The following is a 17,500-nucleotide window of genomic DNA, read 5'->3' as shown; positions in this document are numbered from 1 at the left end:
TTGTATGTATGCTTGTATGTATGTATGTATATATGTGTGTATGTATGTATGTATGTATGTATGTATGCTTGTATGTATGTATGTATGTATGTATGTATGTATGTATTTGTACACATATATTCACAGATATGCACATGTGTATGTTATATTTTCTCTCAACAGAGATCAACGAATGTCTTACACAGTCACCATGCGAACAAAACTGTATTAATACCCAAGGAAGTTACTCTTGCTCGTGTAACCCTGGTTATATTAGGAATGGCGACAATTGTACAGGTATTTTACAAATATTTTACGATTAATTGTAATTAGTGAGGTAAACCGAACAGATTACATACATACATACATACATACACATCAGTGTATGACCGACTGTCTGTAGTAAATGCTGCATTCTGTTAACTAGTCTTTATAGCCGAATGTAAACAATATTTGAAGAAATGCAGGCATGCAAATAAAACACGGAATAGTAAAACCTTAAGGTATAATTAACAAAGACTAATATTTTATGTCTGTGCTTCTTATGCAGAAAAAAAAGTTGGTAGGGATTCCATGCAGTGTACAAAGTGCAAACTTTGGGCGTAAGCTAGTTTTTATGTAATTCCAGGTTGACTTTGTATTTGAGAGACGTTCCGGTCTAGTTACTCCGAATAAGTATATACGCTTTAAATTCCGGGAAGGTTTACTTAGTAGAAATGGAGGTGGGGGTGGCGGCGGCGGTGGTGGTGGTGGTGGTGGCGGCAGTGGTAGTAGTAGTAGTAGTAGTAGTAGCAGCAGCAGCAGCAGCAGCAGTAGTAGTAGTAGTAGTAGTAGTAGTAGTAGTAGTAGTAGTAGTAGTAGTAGTAGCTTCGGTTCGTTTTATGACATAGCACTGGAGGCTGCTGTCCCCAAATGAAAGTAGCCAAAATAAGAATGAGGAGAAATTTCAGGTACATATTTCCTTTCTATGAAAGGATTGACGGTGTTGGAGTACGAATACAGGAGGTTTTGAGAGCATGCTCCACTGGATGTGTGATCGTTAGCTTTCATGTCGATGGCGTGCAGGTGAACTGAGATATTAGTAAGGATTTATATATAAAATGCAGCGTGATAAATATGATAAGTATGGAGTGTAACAGCAGTAAAATAAAAGAACAGATCACTCAAAATAATATCTTCTCTTCGAGAAGAGAGAAAGAGACCTAGGAAGATAATGGAGCGAAATTGTAGAAACTGATACCAAAAGTTTGAGACTCGTGAAGTCTAATTAGAGCAAGATTTGACTACTATTTCTAGCAAGTCATACAACTAAGACGAGATTCACGTGATGTTAATACTGCTGGGATTTTGTCTTAGAACTCTCATAAATGATATCCAAGAACTAACTTTTTGGAGGATAAAATAAATTAGTTTCAGCGTTAATGAAATTATAAATTAAACAACTTTTATACAATGAAACCAGCTGGACCCAGTTTTGGTTTCGGTGAGGTACAATTTCTCATGTCTAACAAACTGTGATATTAGTTTATTCTTTCATTAATTCATGCCTACCCTAAGAATATTTAATCAATTTAATATTTTATATGAAACAGTAACGGCACAATATTATTTTCGCTACAGATTTAGACGAGTGCAAAGAACAAAATGACTGCCAGCACAATTGCGCGAATACCAACGGGTCATACAGCTGTAGTTGTCGCCCTGGTTATGCACTGAATGCAGATGGCAAGACATGTGACAAAGGTAAGCCACGAATTTTTACACATCTATTATTTCCCACCACCGCCTATGTGTATATAAATATGTGTGTGTGTGTGTGTGTGTGTGTGTGTGTGTGTGTGTCCATTTCCAAAATATTTCCGAACAAGCTACCATAATTATTTATTCGTTTATTCATTTATATATTATTGGCGCATTCGTGGCTGTATGGTAAGTAGCTAGATTCTCAACCACATGGTGCTAGGTTCAGTTCCATTACGTGGCACCTATATATATATATACATACATAAGTGGGTACAGAACGTTATGAAAGGTGTACAACAAAAAATACGAAGTAGGAGTATATGGAATATGAACTAATTTTTCGAACAACGAGAGACACAAATGGAAAACAAGACAAACAACATAAAGAGTGATCCTTCATCAGTTGTTGGCTGTTTTTCTACTCTCGTATTTCGACCATTTAACAACAATATACGCTTTCGATAAAATAGTTGCTCCGCATAGCAAATTAAATAAAATTTGGGATTTTGCGAAGGGTCGAAATTGGTAACAGAAACAGGACAGTAAAAACAAACAGGAAGGGTTGCTAAGCCTAAACGAGGTTGTGGTGGCGAACGCGTAAATCAAGCTTGGACAGGAGACAGACAAGTACACGTGTTCCTAAGTTCCAGCTACAACGAAGAGAAAGAAAGAAACACAATTTTGGAGAAGGAAGAAAGATGGCCGATCGTCAAGTGGGAGCCACGTGAGCAAGGAGGGAGAGAGAGAGAGTGACGAAGTAATAAGATGGAATAGTGGGAAGAGAGGAGGTAAACGAATAAGAAAGGGAAAGAGAGAAAAAAGAAAGTGCAAAAAGATCGTATAGAGTGCGCATCAGAATTAAGACAAAACTTACCTGGAAGTGGATGCATTGCATTCAATCATATAAAAATATAAATAATATACAGTTCATATTGCATGAATTCGTACTTCGTATTTTTTGTTGAAGACATGTCATGACGTCCTGTGCCCACATATGCATATATATATACGCATAGATGTATGTACATATACGTATATATATATATATATATATATATATATATATATATATATATATATATATATATATATATATATATATATATATATATCAGGGTAGCAAAAAATTAAAGAGAAATCTTTCGCCACCAGCGGTCCAGTGAGAAAGAAAAAATAGTCAAAAGACTATATAATATACATTCAACAATATTAAGAAATGGCCTTGATAGGCCATTCAACCCACTAGAAAGAGCAGCTAAACTCAAACCGCTAAATAGTTGTAATTCAGAAACCAAAGGAAAATAAAAACATAACCCTTATCATCTTTGGATTATGCATGGTTTCGACATACATATTGGCAAACCGATTAAATTAAATTAAATTAAATCTATTTGCTACTGGCCTGTCTCGTCAGCAAAGAAGCTAGGGAAATATATATCCATGAGGCGACAGCATCGACGCCTCGAGAATATATATTCTAAATTTTCAAAATCTACCGTCACCGCGCCAACTTCTCAGCAGCAAATATAAGCTGCTGATCTAATTTCAGAATTAGCCAAAAAATCATTAATTAATCAATTAATTTTTCGTTCTCACTGGACCGCTGGTGGCGAAAAATTTCTCTTGAATTTTTTGCTACCCTGATATTGATTAATTAATGATATGTATATATATATATATATTGATAGATATATAGATAGATATTTGTGTGTTTTGTCTGTGTCTGTCCCTCCACCATCCCTTTACAACCGATCTTGGTGTGTTTACGTCCCCGTAATGTAGCCACCTATTAATCGAAGAAATCGAGCCTTGAACATATTTGTAAGTCTGGTACTTATTCTATCGGTATCTTTTGCCGAACCGCTACATTACGGGGACGTAAACACACCAAGATCGGTTGTAAAGGGATGGTGGAGGGACAGACACAGACAAAACACACAAATATATGTTTACCAAAATCTGCATATATTATGAATACGCATATACATATCCATATGTATTATGTCACATATATTCTTTCTCTATATAAACATGCGCACACACACGTACTATACTTCATCTTATGATACTGAGTGTCTCATTTCAAATTAAATTTGTGGTTTTCCTTTAATGGTAATCAGGCATGTACTTATATATAAATAGATCAGAGTTGCCTTATATTATCAAAGACGCTAAAAGCACAACGAACAACAACAATAATTCGAGCTATTGTAACGGATTTTTATAATATAATAAAATACTTCAATTTTAAGTATTTTTTTCCTCGATTCTAATAAACATTGTATTCAGTGTCACGAAATTATACCGTTGATTATAAATTGAATCTTATTGCAATTTTCTTTTCAGATGCATCATTGAACTGTAGTAGCTGCTCTGCTTTCCATGGATGTATGATTAATGCGTCAAACATAACAACGTGTTTTTGTGATTCGGGTTATGATATGAATTCTACAGGATGCTTCGGTAAGATATGTCACTAATATATTTTATAAATAAAATATTTACTAGGCAAGTAACAAACGAAGAATACCTTTACTGATCAAAAATAGAAGCCAGATGTCCTTCCCTTTTGACTACAATGCGTAAAAATGCTACATATTGGAGAATGCAAAGCTTGATTCACTGCGTTCAAATATATGATGGACTATCCATGGCTTGAGCGTCTTCAGTTATATGTGTACTCAATAAAGGTTAAAGATCAATAAACAACAGGAGATAGCAGTGCGCAGAAATGATATGTCGTCTGGTCTGATCTTCGGTTGTAGCGTTAATGTGTCACCCGATTTACTACTACCAGGTTCATGGGTTCCTTAAGTCCACTCTGTTGTAACACCATAGGTACAGGTCTCCGGTAGCCTTCAAATGATGATGGGTGCTGACCTTCCTCCTTTGATTAAAAAGTATCTGAAATAAATTTACTCTTTGTTTTAAATGCAGATACTGACGAATGTTCAAAATACTCGGGAATATGTGGAAATGCTACCTGTGTTAACACCGACCCTAGCTACAAATGTGAGTGTAGTGAGGGATACATTTATGATAAAAGTGAAAAAACTTGTGCCGGTAAGTATTTTCTATGTCTTTTTGTTTCTTTGTTTTGTTTTTCAACTACATAAGGTAGATTCCAGTGATTCATAACTCTGGAGTAGAACCCCCAACATTGAAAATATCTTCCAAAGTATTTAATTGTTGTTTTCCATACGGAGCATATCACTAAGTCATTAACCTCAGAGATCTGTGTTTCTCACGGCAAGCTAGCACAAGAGAAACTGTCTTCTCAATACAACGTCCTATTTCTTTATACCAAAGAAACAAACATCAATACGATGAGTCGAAATCGTCACCAGCATAATATTAATTTTACTCCATTTGAGAACAATAGCATGACACAACGTCAGTTTTCGATGTACCTGATGTTGAATCGAAAATGTAACCCTTTATAGATTACGACAAGAGAGCAAGAGAAACAGAAATTCGTCTAAACATTTTAAACCTAAATTTAGGTTTGCGTTATTTATTTATTTACTAAGGCTTTGAACTTTATTTTACGCGCCAAAACGTAAGGCATGAAAGGGTTTAATGAGAATTATCTTAATTACTCTTTACCACTACCTCAAGGCGATTTATAGATTCATTTCACGCATAAAATTGATTACATGGTGTCGAACGCCTCTAAAAATTTATCGTCTCAAAATTGATACGCTATTAAATTTCTATTCTTTCCTTACAGATTGTCCGAAGGAGAATTATGGAAAAAATTGCAACAAAACATGCCACCCTTTATGTGTGGCTTGTGATAAAATAAACGGCTGTGTTTGTGAAAGCGGTAAGAAAGGAGACAACTGTTCTATAGATATCAATGAATGTCTATTATCAAGCAGTGTGTGCGATCTTAATACAACTACATGCGAAAATGTATTTGGATCATATTATTGCAAATGTATCGCTGGTTATAGTAAGACGACTGATACCAGATGTGTAGGTACGTAGATCCAATGAAATTTTCATAGTCTTTCGTAATTTACGGCTTTAAGGATTTCATATTTCGATGCATATTTTTAGTAAACATTGCCCTGTGAATATATACATACAGATATATATATATAAATAATAATAGGGTAATAAGAAATTATTATTACCAGTGGCCTAGCACAAAAACGAATTAGTCATTAGACTATATATTATTCACATTGTATTGTAGTCTCTTATTGTATTTACAGACATATATATATACATATATATATATATATATATATATATATATATATATATATATATATATATATATATATATATATATATATATATATATATATAAAATATAGTGTATGTGTGTGTGTGTGTACATATATATATATATATATATATATATATATATATATGTTTGGGATTTGGTTTGCAAGATTCTTTATGTGAGTTCGTCTGTTGAAGCATATTTTGTTGTGTCTGGGAAGAGTCATTCACTTTTAGTGCATTATTATTTAACACACTCACCGGTAAAATTTCCACTCATTTACTTATTTATTTGTCCTAAAATTTTCGTTACGTCTTACAACCTTTTCAATAGGAAAATATATAAATAAATGAGTGGATACTTTACCAGTGTATGTGTTAGATAATGAGGCACTAGAAGATAATAACTTTCCCCAGACACAACAGTATATATATATGTGTGTGTGTGTGTGTGTTTATATATATATATGTGTGTGTGAGCGCGTGTGTGTATGCATGTATGTATATAAATGTGTGCGTTCTCAGTATTTTTGTCACTCACCACCACTCTACAACATTCGTTGGTTTATTTAGGTCCCCGTAACTTAGTGATTCGGTAAATGAATTAAAACAAAATATGTAGCAATCTTTAAAGAAGTACAGGTGACAATTCGTTCGATTAAATTCAAGGTGATGTCTCCAATGTCAGCAGTCTAATGTCTGAAGCATGTAAAAGATAAAAGATATAAATATGTACAATGTACGTAATATATAATAAATATTTGTGATATATATATATATAAGTTCAGCAAAATTTAGATTCAAATGAATATGGTACTTAAGTTAGATGCACCAGAATTTTGAATGGTGTTATCCATATAAATCCATGGGGTGATTATATATATATATAATATTTGTATGTACAGGTAATGTGACGAAACGGCTCTTAAAATATTTCTATGAATATGAATATCTTTAAGTTTGGTATTTATATAATTTTATGAATGATTTCCCGCTATTGAATTTTTCTGTCAGTTTTTATCTTCATTTCTTTATCAACAGACATTGATGAATGTGCCGAGAGAAAAGCACACTGTTCTGCAAACGCTATTTGTACCAACACGATAGGAAGCTATAAATGCACATGTAAAAAAGGATTTTCAGGAAATGGTTCCATCTGCGACGGTTAGTTGTATTTGTCATTTGTTGTATAACAAATTTGAAATTTTCAGCTAGTACTGGAAAATATGATGTAGTCTTGCAGCTAAATTTATGTCAGAAATAAACCCTACCCTACCTCTCGTAATACAATACTTTGGCATTATACCCATCCTTTTTAGAAGAATCTATTTGGAACAATATATATGGTCGAATGATCTGTTAGAAATTGCAGCAAAATCACCCGTTATTTCACTTAATTTCTATTCCGTGCCTTTGATCTATTATTAGGAGCCCCAAATGCTTGTATTAAAACAAGTTGTTATCTCTTTTTAATCTTTTTCCATTTTCGGGGAGAGTGATGCATTGAGGGATTTGTACCATTCTTCTCAGCGAAACGAATCAATTCTGTAAGAAAGCAAGAAACAAACAAACAAACAAACAAACAAACAAACAAAGAGAGAGAGAATGAGAGCATGGATAGGAGAAGAATGAACAAGAAAGACAGGGGTGGAATGGAAAACAAGAAAAGTAATCGCCCGTTCCATCAGGTCTTTAATTCCTTAAGAAAGTAGAATGGTGTTGTGGAAAGCCGAAGTTTTTAACTCCAATTTACGCACTCATTCATACACACATACACATACGTGTGTATGTATGTGTGTGCATGTGTTTAAGTGTGTTTGTGTGTGTGTGTGTTTGTGTGTGTGTATGCGTGCGTGTGTGCTTGTGTATCTGTGTGAAGATGACAAGTTAAGGGATCGGGTAAACCATAAAACTGACTGCTTTGCGGTATTGGTTGACTGTCTCAGGACTCTGGTTCGAACTTCAAGACAAAATTCGTCTTCCATCATTTCGAAGCTGATAACGTACCAACCGCATATTGAGATCGATTGTCCTAATATACATATATACTATACATACACACACACACACGCACACACACATTTACATATGCGATGTTAAAACTTAGTTTTTTTTTTTATTAAACTTAACTAGTTTGGTTATTTTTTATACTATCTCGAATATATAAACCTAAATATATGAAAAGAAATAAAGAGGTAGCACTAGAAAAAAATTTCCTACGTTCTGAACATCTAATTATCCAAAATGAAGTGCACTTCATATTCATGACTCTGATGAAGATATAGGATGTTACTCAGGAACTCAACTAATATATATAGAGAGAGAATTTACAAAGAAACAAGAGACGAAGACGGGTGTGTAAACAACAAACAGATGTATTAGTTTAACGCTCGGGAAGTGAGAAAGTCTTTTACGTTTCGAGCCTACGCTCTTCAACAGAAAGGAACACAGAAATAAACAAGAAGAGAAAATTAAAAAAAGGTTTAGTGGCTAGCGATCTATCATGGCGAAATGATATATATAATATATATATATATATATATATATATATATATATATATATAATATATATATATATAAATGAGGTTATTGTTGACATTGCATTATTTGATTTTCTGATATCACCATGCAGGAGAATGTTCTAACTTACCGTTCGCTTCTTAACAAAAGTATTATTAGAAATTTGTTTATTATCCATTTTTATTTCATCTCTTTCTACATCCCTTTCCTACGCCAGATATTAACGAATGTAATGAAACATTAACGAATGTAAAGCACAACTGCAGCCAAATTTGCGAGGACACAGACGGTTCTTACGCCTGTAAATGCAGACCAGGCTACCACATTGCAGACGACAGAGTCTCTTGCTTATATCATGGTACGTACATTGATTTTTATTTATTTACTTCATCTTCTTACCTTTATTAAGTATCATCTTTCCTTTCTCCTTTCCGACGTTGATAAATACCTGTTTCGTTTCACTTAACAGTAACGATCTAAACAAAGTTTGTAATATTAAATATATTTTAGAAATCATATTAGCTTCAAATTTTGGTGTAGGCCCAGCAGTTAGGGAAAAGAGGCTAAGTCGGTTACATCAACCCCAGTACCGTGGTCGATTCGATTGACTAACAATTATTCAAGGCATTGCTCTAGGATGGCCGGAGTCTAGTGATTGAAACACTGGTTTTTAGTCTGAAGACAGAAAGCAATAGGGTAACAGTCTTTTTTACAAAAACTGGGTGCACGGCGTAAGGGAAGAGCACCCGGTAGAATAACAGACTGACTCCTGGAGTACACCAATGCGGAATAGATTTTTAAAACACCAGTGAGTTATCTTTGTTCACTTGTCTTTGTTACAAATTTTGGCACAGGTCCAGTAGTTTGGGAGAAGAGGGTAAGTCAGTTACATCAAACCCGGCATCATAGGATTTTCGATCGACTAACAATTTCTCAAGGCATTGCTCTAGGATAGCCGTAGTCTAATGATTGAAACAAGTAAAAGTAAAATATTAATGATAAATATGAAAAAAATGACATCTGGCCCGATTCAGCTTTATCTTTCTTTGTACCGGCTTTGATAAATTAACTACCCGTTGTGTACGGGTCGATTAAATCATCCCGGAGAATCGAGACTAGATGGGTTTAATATAGGGTTTAGTTTATGAAATTCAATCTTGCGAAACAGTACGAATTTTAATTTAATTAGCCTATATCTAATGAACATATTTTTATCTCGTACAAAGGTGATGACATGTGCATAATCAACCAAAACGTTTGTTCCGTAAATGCCATATGTTCTAGCTTGAACGAAAATTATACTTGTACTTGTAAAGATGGATTTGAAGGAGACGGTTTCACTTGTAAAGGTAAGTACGATTACAAATCTTACGTTTCTTCTGGTTTTTAGTCTGAATCCACAAGGTAGTAGGGTAAATACTTGACAAGATGGTGGGGAATATATGAAAGTTGGGAGGAAGTATGAAAAAGTCGCCTTGATAAATTCCATAAAAGTCTTGGTGACACAAGTGAGGAGTAGCGAAAACATTTCGATCAGGATATAAAATCAATGGAACAAATGTATCAAAGCAGATGTGACTATCGTAAGATGGTGGATTATTGCTGGAACTTGGTTTACGATCTTCTTGAGTTTCAACACTCACGAAAATCATCCAATCGGAAATTCGTAGGAAATAAATCATAACAATGTAATTTGACTATGCAAATCTTAAAATGTGTATAGTCAAATTACATTGTTTATATGATTGTCACATTATCACGACCACCCATTAATATAATAAGGCTTACAATACGGTGGATTGTGCCAAAGACATTCCCTATTAGTCTAGTGTGCGGTAGAAAATATGTGTTTGTTTGTCTGATTAGCCGTGCAAATAAATTCTGACGTTGCGAAATGTTAGAATTATAGTTTATTACAATTTGTTTGTGCATTTATTATGTTTCAGTTATAACTGAAACAGAAAAACGAAATTAATTAATCAAGAAAGAAAATATTTTTTTAAATACTTTATCTATCTGTTAGAGACAGCAGATAAATCTCCTTTAAATCATGCTGTACCGTCTAAAACGCGAGGGAGAATTTGAATAAAGTAATTCTGTATATTACTAGTTTGGGTATAGGCTTGATTAGGCATAATCTAAGACGAAACAAATATTAACAAATGAACATAACGAATGCAAATACTAGTCTCTGTTTATATGTGGTTATTTATGCTTTTGTAATTATCTTGTAGATATCAACGAGTGCGAAAGGAAAGAATATAAAAACTGTTCAATTCACGGTGAATGCACGAACAATTTAGGAAGTTATAATTGTACGTGTAAGACAGGTTGGACGGGAGATGGATTCAACTGTACAGGTAAGTAATATATTTCTTCTCTGTCCATCACAAACATTTTCCTTACTTCCTCTCCTCTAATATTTCTCTGCATCTATCAACATATTGCTTTTACTCTCTGCCACTCTCTAACACACATCTAACGCAGAGATTCATAGGCTAAATATAACACACATATATATATATGTCAACAAATGAAGTAGAAAATTCCCTTCGGCTCATTGACTTATCAGCATATTTTTATTTTAAATAGTGTCTTAGGAAAAAGTATTCTTGTTGCGTTTCCATATTTCCCACTTGAATTTGTTTAAGACATACAAAAATTAAGCCTAATTACTTTTCGATATTTCAGTGAGCATCTAGAAATAGTATTTTACTTCGGTTTCATAAGAATTAAGACATGATTGGTCTGGATTGTCAGCTAATAGATTGTATTTAGTAAACAGGCAAATTAAGAACCATCGGGAAAATTACATACAGGTTTTGCATCAAACAACATTTATCAATTAGAGAGAAAAACATGCTGTATTAGCTAATAAACTGACATTAGATGGAGCAACTACCTTTTTCTGTATACAAACCTTGTATACAATTGTCATGTCCAACCTAGTTTCTTGAACAGTATACCGATTCGAAAAATTATTTTATTAATGCTGCACTGACATAATTATTCTTAATACATGTCCAGATCGTCAAATGTCCCAAGACTCTGATTTGAATCATCTGAGGTAGTGGGCATGTTCTCTGCCTACCGAATGTTAAATAATATATTACTAAGTCGAACGATTATACAGCCCCATCACCACTCACCCGGCAAAAATTTTAGTTATCAAAAAATTTGGACCTGAACTAGGAGGGTTTTTTTTCTTTTTCTTCTTTTTTTGACACACACTATACGAAAATGACATCCATTTATTGCTATCAGGTCGGGATTTTAAGTTACTGAATCGATAGTATCTCACTGAATTTTGTTTTTCAGTAAAACAGCTTATGAAGAACATAATATAACGCACAAACATATATAAAAATTGGTTTTCCTTCAAAACCAGAATGATTTCTTAAAATTCTACTAAAGCATTAGTAAAAATCTTAAAATTTGTATAGTCAAATTACATTGTTTATGCTTTATTTAATTATTTAATTTATTCAATCTTTCAAGGAATAATTTTATTTTAAACAATATTTTTTGTTTTTTTTTCCCCCACAGCTCTTGCTGAGAATTTCGATGAGCGTAAGTATACTTTTCATAATCGTTTCTTTATTATTATTATTATTATTATTATTATTATTATTATTATTATTATTATTATTATTTACTTTTAATCTGTATGTTCGTTACAATGACTTACCGACCGACTTAGGGCGAGTGAAAGATAAGAGATTATTATTATAGGCGGCGAGCTGGCAGAAATGCGTAGCCGTATTTCGTCTGCCGTTACGTTCTGAGTTCAAATTCCGCCAAGGTCGATTTTGCCTTTCATCCTTTCGGGGTCGATAAATTAAGTACCAGTTACGCACTGGGGTCGATGAAATCGACACAATCCGTTTGTCTGCTCTTGTGTTTAGCCCCTTGTGAATAGTAAAGAAATAGGTATTTCGCCCGTCGCTTCGGTCGAAGTCGACTTTGCTTTCATCCTTTCGGGGTCGATAAATTAAGTACCAGTGAATAATTGGGATCGATGCAATCGACTAATCCCCTCCCCCAAAATTTTAGGCTCATGCCTTTAGTAGAAAGGATTATTATATTATTATTATTAATAATAATAATAATAATAATAATAATAATAATAATAAATTATTAAGGCAGTAAGCTAGCAGAATTGTTAGTATGCTGGTTAAACTACTAGACAGCATTTCTCCTGGCTTTACGATCTGCGTTCAAATTCCCATGAGGTGGATTCTACCAGTCATCCTCTTGAGATCGATGCGATAAGTGCCAGTTAATCATTAGGATCGATGTAATCGACTAGTCCTCTTGACCCCTCAAAAAGAACATCCGGACTTCGTGCCTATTGTAGAAAGGACTGAGGCAGAGCAGACGATACTCCTCTGCTTAGTCGCTATTGCGGAAGTGTTGGTGTGGTGGACGAGGCTGTAAGGATTGGGGACAGACACCTCCCACTTTGCTCAAACTCTCATCCACTTTTATAAGTTCAACTTGGAAAGGAAAGTAAGAGTGGAGACTAAAGTGCTACCTCCTTGTGAATTTGTGAAAAGGTGGCTAACTAGCAAAAATGGTTAGAGAGAATGGCCGTACTCAGAAAAAACTGAACTCTCACACGTCGTCTTCGATGGGAGATCCATTACACACACACAAAACTCACACACACACACACTCACACACTATATATATATATATATATATTATATATATATATATATATATTATATATCAAATTAGAGACAAAACCACTATTATGGAAATCAAACAAAGAAAGACTTAAGCCAATACATAAAATAATTTATATAAATTTAGAAATTTAACAATTATAAATTATAGTATTATAATTTTGTCTCTAATTAATATAATATAATATTTTACTATAAAATTGGATTCAATCCTAAATCTGATTTTTCCCTGTAAATTTGGATTTATTCCCTAATATTTATTATATATATATATATATATATATATATATATATGTGTTATATGTTATATATATATATATGTTATATGTTATATATATATATATATATATATATATATATATATTATATGTTATATATATATATATATATATATATATATTATATGTTATATAATATATATATTATATGTTATATATATATATATATATATATATATATATTATATGTTATATATATATATATATATATATATATTATATATTTATATATATATATATATATATTATATATGTTAATATATATATATATATATATATATATATATATGTATGTATGTATGTATGTATGTATATATATCGAGATTTTTGGAATTCTTAAGTCGAGCAGCATATCGTATGAATTTAATTGTATCGTATTTCAGAATTGATTTATATCATAGTTGGAGTTATAATGGCATTGCTTGTGTGGTTGGTTATTATGATCTTCTGCGTTTGGTGTTGCTGCTTCGGAGGTTATAAACGCTATCGCACTCGCCACGAAATGCTAACTTCTACATTGGACTACGACCCGTGAGTACATTTTCATCAATTTCTGATTGAAAAACCATCTTTCCAGCCTAGTTTAGGTAACGAAGCAATAAATTGTCGGTGGATTAAATACAGTAAAATGACTCGTTATTGCATTAATTCCTTGTTGTGGTAAATGCACTTGGGCGATCGCATACTAAATCTTCATTTGTTTTGTTTAATTACCACAGACCTTATATCTGTACTGTCATTTTTGGAATTGATCTTGTAACCTGTCACAGGAATACTATGACATTTTGGGCTTGACACACTCGCTTGTTTTCTGAGCAAAAATAGCATTAGGATTCGTTGAGAATTTTCAGTTATCTTTTTTGCTTGAAGTATTTATCACGGTAGTATTTGAACCCAGACCATGCCGAGCCGTAAATAAAATACCACGGGAGATTTTTATTTGAAATTCAACTGATTTGGCCGGACCCCAACATTTTTCTAAGCCACAACTTAGTGCAATATGTTACGTTTCCAGAAACGGTATAAAAATGTGGTCGGCATTTACGAATGTTTTTTTCTGTGGTATTGTACAGGTCTAACAGAGAATTAGATGTAGTGTTAGACGGTTGGCAAGAGCAGAATCTTTACTGCGCCGGATAAAGCGTTTAATGGCAATACTTCTGGCTCTTTACATTCTGAAATCAAATGCTGCCTAGGTCGACTTCACTTCTTTTTTTTTTTTTGTGGGGCGATAAAATAATGAACAATTGAACACTGGGATCGATGTGATCGACTTCTCATCCCATAAGAATTGCTGGTCTGGTGCCAAAATTTTAAAGAAGCATTAGGCACTACATTAAAACGTTTACAGTATTTTGTATTCTGTTTCTAACATTTGGATGGAATGGAGGTGGGGTAATCATGTTACAAGATTTAGAATAAAATGAATTCAAATAACATAATTATTCTATGTTTCCGTGGGTATATTAACCAAAACTCTACATCAATCATAGACTGCAGTGCAACCTCCGCTGTTCCTTTTGTAAAATTCTTTATTTCTCTTGTAGTTACAACGTCCAACAAGGATTTGGTTCACTATCGTCAACGTTCAATGGTAGAGGACGAGGAAGATATTACTTTGGAAAATTCCTAGGTACCAAATATCTTCGAAATTGGGCCGAGTTCAGTCCGGATGCAGGAGAGGATCCGATGCCAGGAACTTGTAAGTATATAGATCAACACACACAGCTTATAATTATACGTGTATCTGATATTCAGATGGAGTACTTCTTATGTAGACCAATATAACTCCTTCTCTCTGTGATTTCTTTATGTGTGTATATGCGCGCATGCACGAATATACTGTGTGCACATGTGAATAAATGCTTAATACAGTATGTATTAAAATATACTTGTCTGTTGGAACAAATGTAACGCCGTAATGTACTATTGAGTTAATGAAAATTTCGGACATTGATTTCCTTTTCGGATTGTAGTCCCTTCGATCTTTTTCTGCATCTACGTCTTTCTCATATCATATTTACATGAATATTTATCACAATATGACTTTATATCTATTTTTAGCTATGTAAATGAGTGAATCTGTGTGTGTGTGTGTGTGTTACCCATCCGTACACACAAATATATATATATATATATATATATATACCGTATTTATTCATGTATATGTCACACTCCAGTATTTCGGTTAAAATCAAGTATAAAGTAGTGTGACTTATAAAAAAGTATATATGGAGAATATATATACATGTGGTGGACAAAATAATGGAAACACCTTAAAATTTCAAAGAAATTTATTTTAATATGGGGTAGGACCGCCTTTGGCAGTAATTACGGCTTGAGTTCTACGAGCTATGGACTCGTACAAAGTTTGAATTGTTTCCAAAGGAATTTTCGTCCATTCTTCAGCTAAAACAGTCTCCAGTTCTTGTAGTGATGATGGAGGAGGATATCGACACCTTACGTTTTTTTGTATAATGCACCATAATTATTCGATAACATTGAGATATGGGGGCTCTGGTGGTCAGATAAGATGTTCAACTTCATTAGAATATTCCTCGTGCCATTCAGTAACAACTTTAGTTGTGTGAATTGGTACATTATCATCCTGAAAGATTACGTTTCCGTCCGGAAACAGTTCCACAAACATAGGATGAATTTCATCAGATAAAATGCTTAAATAGTCTTGAATTTAATTCTGCCAAGGGAAACCATTGGGTCGGCGGATTTCCAAAATCCAGCTCCCAACCCCGATCATCATAGATCCTTCTCCATGTTTAACAGTTGGAAGAAGGCAGTCTGGGTCAAATGCTTCTTTTGGCTGTCTCCACACGTATACTCGGTCGGTGGTCGGAAATACGGTAAAGGATAACTCGTCCGAGAAAATAACATTCTTCCACTGCTCTAGGGATCAATTCTCTAGGTTTTTGCTCCACTCTAAATGCTTTACAACGTTTGTTTTTGAATGTAGTAGTTTTCTGATTGCAACCCTCTCGTGAAATCCGGTTTGTGAAGCTCCCGGCGAACAGTTTTTGTGGAATCTGGGTTCTCGGGGTGGTCATTAAGCTCTTCAGTAGTTTAGGGAGCTGTACTTTTGTGATCCTTTCTAACAATTTGAGTAAGAGTCCGACGGTCCCTATCTGAAGGTTTAAGTTTTTTTCCGGAGTTTTGCTTCGACTAGGAGGTTTTTCCCTCTTTCTTAAAGGCTGTCGTTACTTTTGAGACAGTACTTCTTGATATAGCAAACATTTCGGCTGGTTTCGTTACGCTAGCGCCTGCCATACGAGCACCAACAATTTTACCTCTTTGAAAGTTGGATAGACCTGTCATTTTTAATGAATTTTAATTACCTTTTTCTGATGATATCTGAAAAGAAACAACAATTTTTGCAAAATATAATTAGCAACTCTAATAATAAATTTAAAAAACATAACAATAAACAAGCATTTGACGGTTTTATAGATATTTAAAAATTATGACACTATGATGCTAGGTGTTTCCATCGTATATATATATATAATTATTCGAGGGAATATAATTCCTAAGTTACAGGAAAAAATTCAATTTAGAAATACTAAATCAAATTTTACAAAATATAATTATAATATATATATAAAAATTAGAAAAAAACACCTTTTATAAATTCAAAAATAATGATTAAATTACACCATCTAGAAAATTACATATAATAGAAATATTAAAAATAAAATAACAATAATATACCAATGATTAAGTAAATTGCAAAATAATAATAAAAACGTATATATTTGGTATATATATATATATATATATATATATATATACGCAAGTATATTGTGCTTATAATACAGATATATATTATAACACAAAAATTACGTATTTTTGCAGCTTCAGATTCGATAAACCAAAGTTCAACAAATCTCAGCGACTCAAGATGGAAACGCGTTTTGGAGAAAGTAAATAAAACAGAAGTTGTAAGTATCCAATATTTATATATTCAAAGCAACAGTGTGCACTAAGCTGTGTTGCTTTTAACAGAACAGTGTTCTAGTGTAGCAGTCAAATAGAATAAGACAATCA

General features: G+C 33.3%; 1 protein-coding gene across 1 annotated transcript in view; it reads left to right on the top strand.

Moving 5' to 3' along the window:
- Window positions 1-17,500, top strand: part of LOC115221006 (mucin-like protein) — a 62,449-nt gene that overhangs the window by 39,313 nt on the left and 5,636 nt on the right. Inside the window, exons 17-29 of the mRNA XM_029791224.2 lie at window positions 163-276; window positions 1,600-1,722; window positions 4,069-4,185; window positions 4,660-4,785; window positions 5,453-5,704; window positions 6,997-7,119; window positions 8,693-8,833; window positions 9,702-9,824; window positions 10,710-10,835; window positions 12,022-12,045; window positions 13,825-13,972; window positions 14,989-15,143; window positions 17,309-17,394. Of these exons, the coding sequence (XP_029647084.1) occupies window positions 163-276; window positions 1,600-1,722; window positions 4,069-4,185; window positions 4,660-4,785; window positions 5,453-5,704; window positions 6,997-7,119; window positions 8,693-8,833; window positions 9,702-9,824; window positions 10,710-10,835; window positions 12,022-12,045; window positions 13,825-13,972; window positions 14,989-15,143; window positions 17,309-17,394 (1,658 nt within the window). The remainder of the gene's footprint in view (window positions 1-162; window positions 277-1,599; window positions 1,723-4,068; window positions 4,186-4,659; window positions 4,786-5,452; window positions 5,705-6,996; window positions 7,120-8,692; window positions 8,834-9,701; window positions 9,825-10,709; window positions 10,836-12,021; window positions 12,046-13,824; window positions 13,973-14,988; window positions 15,144-17,308; window positions 17,395-17,500) is intronic.

Source organism: Octopus sinensis, linkage group LG17 (assembly GCF_006345805.1).
Source record: "Octopus sinensis linkage group LG17, ASM634580v1, whole genome shotgun sequence".
Classification (NCBI taxonomy): Eukaryota; Metazoa; Mollusca; class Cephalopoda; order Octopoda; family Octopodidae; genus Octopus; species Octopus sinensis.
This window is presented reverse-complemented; position numbering and strand designations above follow the sequence as displayed.